Raw genomic sequence first — 10,016 nt, 5'->3', positions numbered from 1 at the left:
TTGAAGGCTAATAAAGTATTTCCATGTCCTGGAGAGGGTCTGATCTTGCCCCTCAACTGAATTCCAGATCCAGTTATGGAAGAACAGCAACTTTTTCGGCTACAATGGTCCTAAGAGATAACAGATCCAGTCCTGATGGGAGAGTGACATAAAGCAGAAGTTTTGAATCCTGTTCTGCTCTCATTCACTCTAAATAATTATCACAATTCAGAGCTCCTTGTGGATTTGGAATGACACAAGTAAGGATGAAGCTGTGTTAATGATTAGCTTTCACATAATTTAATTTTGTATAAATTATACAAAGGGAGGTTGCACCAGATGACCCACTGTGGTCTCTTCCAATCTGAAGTATTCCAATCTGTGAATACTTCTCATTCGAGTAAAATTTATGTCCTTCGATCTAAAACCACTAGTACAAATATCCTGTAAAAAAATTTTTTTCCCCAGCTCTTCCCTTCAGTATCACAATTTTCAGAAGAAGTTAGACCTTCAGAGGAGTGTACTTATGGGCCACAATGGATTGTGGTTATTGAGACACTTTGAGGAAAAAATTACAAAGGAATGGATACTTGTGCTGTAATTGCTAGAGAAGGACAGCTAAGGAAAATCTTAATGGAGCTTCAGGCCATGACTCCTAGGTCAAGACTAGAGTGAGACTCAAGTGTGTCTGCTTTCTAGAGAGAAGATAAAAAGAGTAGCTTGTGAAAGTGTAATCTTACTGGCCTGCAAAAGCCAAACAATGCTGCAGACTAATAGAGGCACGGCATGAACTCACCAGTCTTCCTAGCTCAGGAAAATCCCATCACAGTTTTACTTCTCTCAAAAGCCGATATTGACACACTGCAGCTGGACTTCCTGGTAGCTCACAGTTCAGTGTGCTATTCCTGCTATGAAGCACAACATATCCAGGCAGCACATTGTTGTTAAAGCTAAAAAAACCTCATTGTATAGGAGCAGTTTATGGTCTTTATCAAGGTCGTAGTTTTGGATGTAATACACTCTGAACACATGATGAGGCATAAAGCAGACTAAAGTTACCAAGATGAAGAAGAAACTCTTTGCCTGAGCCCTGAATTCCACGTGAGAGTTGACATCAGGCCAGTATTTCACGGCCACTCTGTAGATGGCAGTCAGCTGGATGGCGGTGAGCACGGCGCACACTGCCACCAGCACCCCAACCAGGCAGTAGTTGGTGATCACCATGTGCGCCTCCCGCAGCTCCCTGTGGAACTGGAAGCACTCGCGGGGCCGGTGCGTCGTGGAGGCGCCGTAGAAGGAGAGCAGGACGGGCGTGACCACCAGTGCTCCCAGCAGCCAGCCTGCCGCCACCCAGGCCGCCGTGTAGCACTTGCGCAGCTCCAGGCGCAGCAGGCGCGCCATGATGATGGCCGCGTACAGGGCCAAGGTGGCGTACATGTGCAGGTAGATGATGGCGCTGGTCAGCCGGCAGGCGAACGGCCCGAACCTCCACTCCCCCAGAATGTAGTAGCTGAGGCGGAAGGGGATGCTGAGGAGCATGAAGCTGTGCAGCACCAGCAGGCTGATGATCATGAGGGTCATCACGGATTGGGATCTCCTGCGGAACAGCTGCTGGGACATCATGATGACCCCGAGGGTGCCGCCAGCCAGGTTGATGATGTACAGCACCATCAGAACAGCGTGGGGTTTCTCTGAGGAGTGCAGGACGGTGTCATTGGAGGAATGGTTCTGTTGGGTTATGCAGCTGTTAAGCATCCTCATAAGCTCCTCTTTCGAAGGTTACTGAAAAGAAAAAATAGGAGCAAAACATTTTTCTTTATTATTTCCTTTATTGTTAACTGGAATATCACAGATTCCTAAAGAGACACTACTGAATTGCATCTGAAATTATGTTATCCCACATAGTTTACAGCCTTATAACTTTTATGAACCTTTGCATGACAGCAATAACTCATGCCTCTCAGGATTTAAACTACATTTTACATAATTATGAATGACATTTACTAAACTGCATTCTAGGATTTTTTAAAAAAATATTTGCCTCTAGATTCAGCCATTTGTAATAACGAAGACACTGTTTGTTTGTAAATTGTGCAAGTTTTATCTGCACTCATAAAGCTTAAACTGAAGGTGGGAAAATACTGAAATATGAAGATGTCGTACCTATCATGTGTGGATAATCTGTGATGACACCTGATCCATCTTTTTAGCATCTTGCTGGATGGGTACAAAATGCACAAAAATAGCAAAGGTTTGTTTCTAGACACACGGAGCAAATTGAAAATAAAGGTTTGTAGATGAAAATTCAATTTCTTCTTCCTTCATCTGCAAGTATTTTTTGCTACAGAATTTTACCTGAGATACTCTGCTATGAAAAGTGATGAAAAGGTGAAAATTAATTTGGGAATGGTGTTCTGAAGGATGTAATTCTTTTGGCACTTTTTGAACATAGCCACACACAGCTGTGTTCTTATTTAGACAACTCAGAATGCGGACTTGTATACAGATTTCTGTACAAATATACAGGGATAGCTCATGGGGTAGATAAATAGTTTGCTAATGAAATTCATCCTTACCTTACATAGAGTTTTGAAGGAACAAAGTAAGAGCTAAAAAATTATTTCTTAAAAAACGTAGCGTCTTCTCTGTCTGATTCCTTTGAAGTTTCAAATCAGTAGACTTGTTTTAATCAGCAGTTCTTAATTCTTTGCACTTATCTTTAAAGTGATAGACTGCAACTGCAAAACATTTTCAGAGAAACTTCTTATTTATGAAGCATCAGGCAAAACATCTTTAGAAAGCCAAGATTGATATAAACCTTTCTGTTCACCTGTTTTTAAAATTCATGACCTTAATGTATTTAAGTGCTTAAAATTGTTTTCCCACCTAATATTCCCAAGACAAGCACAAGAAATTTCCCAGAAACTTTGCTACACCAAAAGTTTTATAAAGCAACTCATTTTCCAAAGTATATTGTTAATATTTCAAATTGGCTTTGAAAGTGTACAAGTTTTAGTTGCTCTAGACAGCATAATTACAGTTTAATTACAGCACTTTATATCACTTTGAAATAGATTATGATTGTTTTTTTGCTATTTATAGCAATAAAATATTTCCATTTTACCTTATAATCTCTTCTTTTTGTGGCTCCACCCTGAAATGTGTCGTTTCATGAAGCTGTAGCATATGGCATACATAAGCAGAGTGAAAAAGAAAGCCTTTGACCTGTTTGACCGAGAAGGACTGAGAGTTTTCTCAGCCCACACACAGGAAGGAACAAGCCTTCCTTTTGCTCCTCTGTGATAGCAATCTCATATGAGCAACGTCTAATGCTCTTTTCATCGTGCAGGGAGAACCACAGAAAAGTTGCTGATCTCTCAGAGACCATCATTGTGCTGGGACTTGTAGAACAGATCAAGTCAGGACTTCCTCCAACCACAATTTGTTTATTCTTAAAGTTCAGGCAGGCAGTGATTCTCTGAGCCATACAGCTACCACCAGGTACCAGGTTTTGCTGCTAAAAAAGTGAGAAGTGCCATGGATGAAGGAAAGAAATGTGCACCTGAGCAAATGATTTTTGCCTTACACATCCACTTTCCCCCTGAACTTGCTTTATGTTTAATAACTAAGATAAATGTTCCAGAATAACAAAGTGTTTAGCAGAGTTAACAGGGCATTTCACTCTAACATGTTATTAGACCATCAAGAATTCAGAGGTGATTTCTCACTGTTTAAATATTATACATAAAACAAGCTGTAGGCATGTATGAAAAGCAACTTAAGAGTTCCTGCTCTTAAAAAAAAAGACATAGAGAAGACAGTGGGCCTTGAAAATTATTCTTGAACCAAAGGCATTAATGCAGACCCCAAAATATATTGCTAGTACATGGCAGCTCACTAAAAAGAGGAAGACTTTGAGTCACATCTCTTGTAGAGATATTTAAAAGCATATTCTTAACCAAAAATTAAACAGGAAAATGTTAGTCTGTGACAGTGCTCACAAGGGTCTTAGGATGAGGAAAGAAACGAGGATCTGACTCCATGTTTCAGAAGGCTTGATTTATTATTTTATGATATATATTATATTAAAACTATACTAAAAGAATAGAAGAAAGGATTTCATCAGAAGGCTAGCTAGAATAGAATAGGAAGGAATGAGTAACAAAGGCTTGTGGCTCGTGCTCTCTGTCCGAGCCAGCTGACTGTGGGCCAGTCACAGATCCACCTGTTACATTCCACAGCAGCAGATAATCATTGCTTACATTTTGTTCCTGAGACCTCTCAGCTTCTCAGGAGGAAAAATCCTAAGGAAAGGATTTTTCATAAAAGATATCTGTGATAGTCCTGTTTATTTTTCAACTAAAGTTCTAGACTTCAATTGGAATCATCCCTACTCAAACATGATAGGCAACACAAAAGGTTTTGTGAGCAAACAATAACATAAAACCAATAATGCAGCAGAGTTGAACTAGCACTGCCCCTGCCATCAGTCAGCCACCTTCTGCTGTGGATGAGAGGATGGATCCCTTTGAGAGGTATGTCTCCTACTAAGAACAGTGTTAGGAAGAGCAAGATGTGAAAGAGAGCTACCAGAACTAAATAAATACAAAACCTCAAAAAAGTAAAAAAGTTGGAGAGAGAAACAGGAAGGTCTGTGAGGATGAGCAAGAATGTGGAAACAGCATTCAGTGAGACATTCTTAGGATAAACCCTGAAAGCTTTGAAAGAGCAGTTTCCATTTCGTTCAGACCAGGATTCAGAACAGCAGGGATGCCCATTTTGGATGCTGCATATACTTGTGGGCTTGGAGTAAAAGAAATGTGTGGTTGTTCTGTTAGAGCACTGATGGAGGTAATACCTGGGTGATGGTACTCACCAGCTGTGGTTCCAGCATCACCCAATCCCACATAATGACAAGCTGCTGCCTGACCCTGTAGTGATGGTGGTTGGATGGCAAAATGATAGCTGGGTCTGCAGAAATGCACAGGAAGGTAGTGAACAGTCTGGATGTCAGACACTGATGGCTTCCATGTGTTGGAATGATGGTGAAACTACAGCCACAGTAGTTTGGGTGAAGCCTCTGGGTGAAGCAGGGAAATGGCTGCTGCCTTGCCCACAGAGCTTGAAGGAATCCATAAACCTTGAACCACCACGTAATAAAATCAGAAGAGACTCAAAGAAATTGCATTCCTTAAGTAGCTGGTTTGTGACAGCCAGCACTCCAGACAGAGCTGAATCAGACTCTGAGATCACTCTGTAACCTTCTTGAGTCCAGTCTTGAGCTCTTTGGATGTAAAGTCAGGCCAAAACCCAGCAAAGATGTTGCACAGATGATTCTCTTGTCACCTTGGGGACAGTGCTGTTGGCTGGCACCAAAACTGCTGAAGGTCAGAAACTGAACTTCTCCACCGATGTTTTCATACCTCTCAGTCTCTTTTTCCTTGAAACATTCCTTGAAACTTGTATGTTAATGCTGTTCAGTGTGCTAACCTTGTATCTTCATGTTCTTCTGTTAAATAAATAAAAAATAATTTAAAAATCAGGCAACTCAGACCTGTAATCTGGGTTTAGTTTTTAGGTTAGCTTGTTACTTGAGTACAAGAGAAAATTTAGTCAGCACATAACTTGCCTTGACCAGTGGTGAGAATAAAGATTGAAAGAGAAATGTATTTATACACAGCAGAGATCCAGGTCAAGACTAGAATTACAAATAGATTTTAAGGAAGGAAGGGACTGGGCGTATCTGGTTCAACACTGCGGTAAACAGAAGGCAAAGAAGAAGAGCGGAGGTTTCAATTACTGAGATGGAAAAATGAAACAGAAGAAGAAGAAGTAGCAGCTTGAGAGAAGAGAAACAAGGCCTGTTGTGTGTTTGGAGGTGGGAACACAAATCTCTGTGGAAGAGTCCCTGCTGGTGCCCAGGCATGCGTGTAGCAGACTTCCTCTAAGCAGGGACTAGGTCCACAGTTAGAACTCTAACTTCTCCATTTCATGTCTGCAGGATTTCTTCTGCTACCTGCATCAGTCTACAAAAATATTGTCTTTTCTGGTCAGTATAATAGCAACCAAGGCCTCATATTTGGTTCCAAGAGATGCTTTCTGTCTTTGAACAGCCATAAAACTGTCCTGTCTTTTGTGACTGGATAGATTTTCAGTTTTAGCTGCTTCCAAATTAGGGTGATAACTGCTGATAATTCAAATTATTTACTAATATTAATCCTCTATAGCTAGCTGCTTACAAGATCTGAGTTACATATAGGTCATAAACAATGGTAAAATAGGGAACACCTGTGTGTGTTATACTTTAACATACTGCTTTTTCTGGGATGGTAGGTGAAATCACAGTTCTTGCTGTCTCACTCCCACCTTGTCAGACGTGAGTCATAGGTACTGGATAGTAAGAAAATCATACTCCATAGTTAGGGAACATACAGGATAATCCCTTTAATTTGCCAGTCCCACCCACCCATGCATCATGAATAATTTACTAACTTCAGCCAGAAAATGGTCAACAAGTTTAGCAGAACTTTTCAGATTCTTGGACTACTTTTCTAATTACTTGATTGTAGGTTTACTGAGAGATTTCTCAGTCATTGCCAGGATGGAAGAGGCTGTTTGGATTCTCTGTTTATTAGAAATCATAATATATAGTTGCCTTAGTCATATCTATTTAATATGTCTCAAAAGTAGACATTATACTTTGTAAAAATTGAAGTAATATGTAATGGATTTCTGTGGAGGAATTTGGCAGAGTATATCACAGGCAGGCTATGACTTACCTTTTAAAACAAAGCTGATATTTATTTGGTTTGGTGCAAAGAGAAGAGATTTATTATAATGAATTCAGGAACTTGTCATTATTCTCCTGTCCTGGTACATACCAGTTTAGAAGTAAGTTAGAAGAGTTATTAAATAGCTTTGTCCCACTGTTTGGTCTAATTGCCCTCCAACACCTCTAGTGACAATTAAAGTTGTTGTTGCTTTAGTTTACTCCAGAAAATTGATATTATTAGCTGTAAAGCAACTTTACTTGGGAACAGCTGCAGAAAACCACAGGTAAGTCAAGGATCTGGCACCAACAGCATAAATTTTTCCTCAGCCCAAATGCTTTTCTTTCTGCTTGACCATGCTGCTACTGACTGTCCTTTCCAAGCTTCCCATTGCTTCAGTCTCACAGCTTTTCTCAGAAGTCTGTGTTTCGAGGAATAGCCCCACATAATGCTGCTATACCTGGTTTCTCATGTTCTGCTTGATAAATAAAGTCACAGCCATAGAGTCTGAATTCTTTCTTGATACTTTGACACAGAATCAACAAGCCTCTTCAGGAATTAGATCCCTGAAACTAATTTTTGCTTGACAAAGAGTTGGGGAAGGCTTAATCTTTATTAAACTAAAAAGCAATCAGAAAGGAAGCACATAAGCCAATTAACTCATGCAGTTAATAAGAAGGATGTGAAGATGCTGGAGCAAGTCCAGAGGAGGCCACGAAATGATCAGAGGGGTGGAGAACCTCTTCTATGAAAACAGGCTGAGCGAGTTGTGGTTGCTCATCCAGAGAGGAGAATGCTCTGGGGAGACCTTAGAGAACTTTCCAGGACATAAAGGGGCCCTACAGGAAAGATGGAGAGGGACATTTCACAAGGACGTGTAGGGGTAGGATAAGGGTAATGGTAATGGCTTTGAAGTGAAAGAGGAGAGATTTAGATCAGATAGGAAGAAAAAATTTTTACTGTGAGGGTGGTGAGGCACAGAACAGGTTACACAGAGAAGCTGTGGATACCCCATTCCTGGAGATGTTGAAGATATTGATGGAAGAGCCTTTGAGAAATGTAGTCTAGAGGAAGGTGCTCCTGCTCATGTCAGGGATGCTGGAACTTGCTGGTATTTGAGGTCCCTTCCAGACCAAGGCATTCTATGATTCTGTGATCAGGTTTTATATTTGTTTGTTTGTTTTTTTGTTTTTCCCCACGAATTCGCATTGATACTAAACTCTGCAAGATCTTAAAACCGTGTGTTTGTGGCCACATTTCACAAAAATGAGCCTTAGTTTTACTGACGCAAGTTTCCCATTTTTCTGAAAGAAAATCAAGTGCTTATGTTCTGAATAGAGTTGCAGAGAGAGCACTAGACGACAAGGATGAGGACTCTAAATACTAAAAATGATTGAATTTGTCAGTAAATTAGTTTATAATTTAGATCAGTCTGGTATCTAGAGGCCTGTCATACCAATTTCATCAAAATACACATCCATAAAAGTCAGTTAACCAAAAAATAAGGGGAAAAAAAAGGATTTTGAACTATTGAGAATTTGAAGTATCCAATATCAGTTCCAATATCAGTTCATAGGAATGAAACCTGTGAGCAAATTAGAAAAAAGGAATTAGCTTTTATTCTTGTGAGTGTTGGGTGATAGGGAGTGGGAATGAATATCAATAGTGTGAATTCTAAGACACAAAGGAAATTAAATATATTAAATATGAGTAAAAAACAGAACATCTAGAGCACCTCCAAAAAATAGTGATGTTTCATTCTCTTCTCAGGGGTAAAAAATGGACTGGTTGTGAAAGGAGAAGGTTTTTTAATTCCTATCACTAAAAAGAGAACTGAATACAAAAACCATGCTGCAAGCCATCAGACTTTTCCGATTTAATTTCCTGTATATATATAGATACCCAAAGATGCCTAAAGAAGCAAAAGTGAGTTTGAAATTTGAACATTTTGGCTAGTGGATGCCTCCATAGAAGTTTTTTTCTTCAAGGCCCTTGAGGAAAAGACAGGGTTAGTCCCACAAACAGAGGAAACTCCAAAGCTGATGCCATTGGGCGCTAGACAGAGCCCTGTATTTACAAAAACTGCTGCTCTCACCTTCAGAGAGCTTGTCCATAGGATGACTGCCATTTGCAGAGGAAAATGCAGCAGAGAAAAAAGCAGGTCTGCAGCACTCAGTAACAGAAGTGGCTTAAAGCCCTGTGCAGACAGAAATAACCTTAATCTCTTAAAAAGAGATGTCCACCATATATTTCAAGTGTACTTCTTTCCAATCCCTGCCTTGGAAAAAGTTCTGTTGACTCCTTCAATGATGCCAGTGGAAGCCAGGAATGAATCTCTGTGCTGGCAAGTCCATTACCCATGGTTCCAGCCGAGCAATGTAATTTCTGCTGCCTTTTTTGCTCGTTGGGAAATCTCTATGCTTCCATTATGCACACTGTTTACAGGAGTGAAATGCAATGAATGCTGTGTCTATGTCTGTTTATAGCCCATACTCTCAGCACATGGCAAAGAGAATATGTACAACCAGCAAAAATGCTCTCGTGATAAATTGATCATGATCCTAAGTGCCATCAAACTGTCTACATAGATCCATCCAATAGCTTTCACTGTTTCTTTGTTTCCTCAGTTCAAGGATTTGAGCAATTACTGTAATTGTAAGAATATTTCTACCCTAAAGCAGAGATGGGCCACGCAGCTAATTAACATATTTTAACCTAACTCTGTCAAAGTGGAATATGTGATAGGTTCCAATTGAACTGTATATCAGAGTCCTGTTGAATTTATCTTTCCATTATAACAAAAATAGATTGTAGAACAAAAGAATAGGATGGAGGGGAATGTTTAAAATGAAGTGATTAGCTTAATTGCTTTTTATTCAACCACCAGTAGTTCCTAGAAATGAAGGATGAGAGAAGCCATTTATTTATTTATTTAACTAGTTATTTAACTCAAGACTGAGAGAGAAAAAAAATTGCCTTAAGTATGATTAATAATAATTTGATCTAAAAAGTAGATGACAATCAGGGAGGAAGTTTAGCTACACATTTCAAATTTCACAGACCTTTGTACTTCAATTGTATATTTTCAATGTACAAAATAGCAGAAATAATTGTAGTAAAAATAAGCATCTTTAAGCACATTATATCTAGTTATAAACCGAAAGGCTTAATTAATCAAAAAATTCAAAATTTGGTTCTTTTATATAAGAAGACATAAACTGTCAAAAATAAATCCAGGGATTATGTTCTCAGTTCAAAGGAGGACAC

General features: G+C 39.5%; 1 protein-coding gene across 1 annotated transcript; it reads right to left on the bottom strand.

Annotated features, from left to right (window-relative positions):
- Nucleotides 1-870: 870 nt before the first annotated feature.
- LOC131093934 (probable G-protein coupled receptor 141) lies at nucleotides 871-1,740 on the bottom strand. The gene has a single exon (XM_058041344.1). It carries the CDS (start codon nucleotides 1,738-1,740, stop codon nucleotides 871-873), a length of 870 nt encoding a protein of 289 aa, XP_057897327.1.
- Between the last annotated feature and the right edge of the window lie 8,276 nt (nucleotides 1,741-10,016).

This window comes from Melospiza georgiana, chromosome 1, assembly GCF_028018845.1.
Source record: "Melospiza georgiana isolate bMelGeo1 chromosome 1, bMelGeo1.pri, whole genome shotgun sequence".
NCBI lineage: Eukaryota > Metazoa > Chordata > Aves > Passeriformes > Passerellidae > Melospiza > Melospiza georgiana.
Note: the sequence above shows the minus strand (reverse complement) of the source record. Positions and strands in the feature narration are given on the sequence as shown.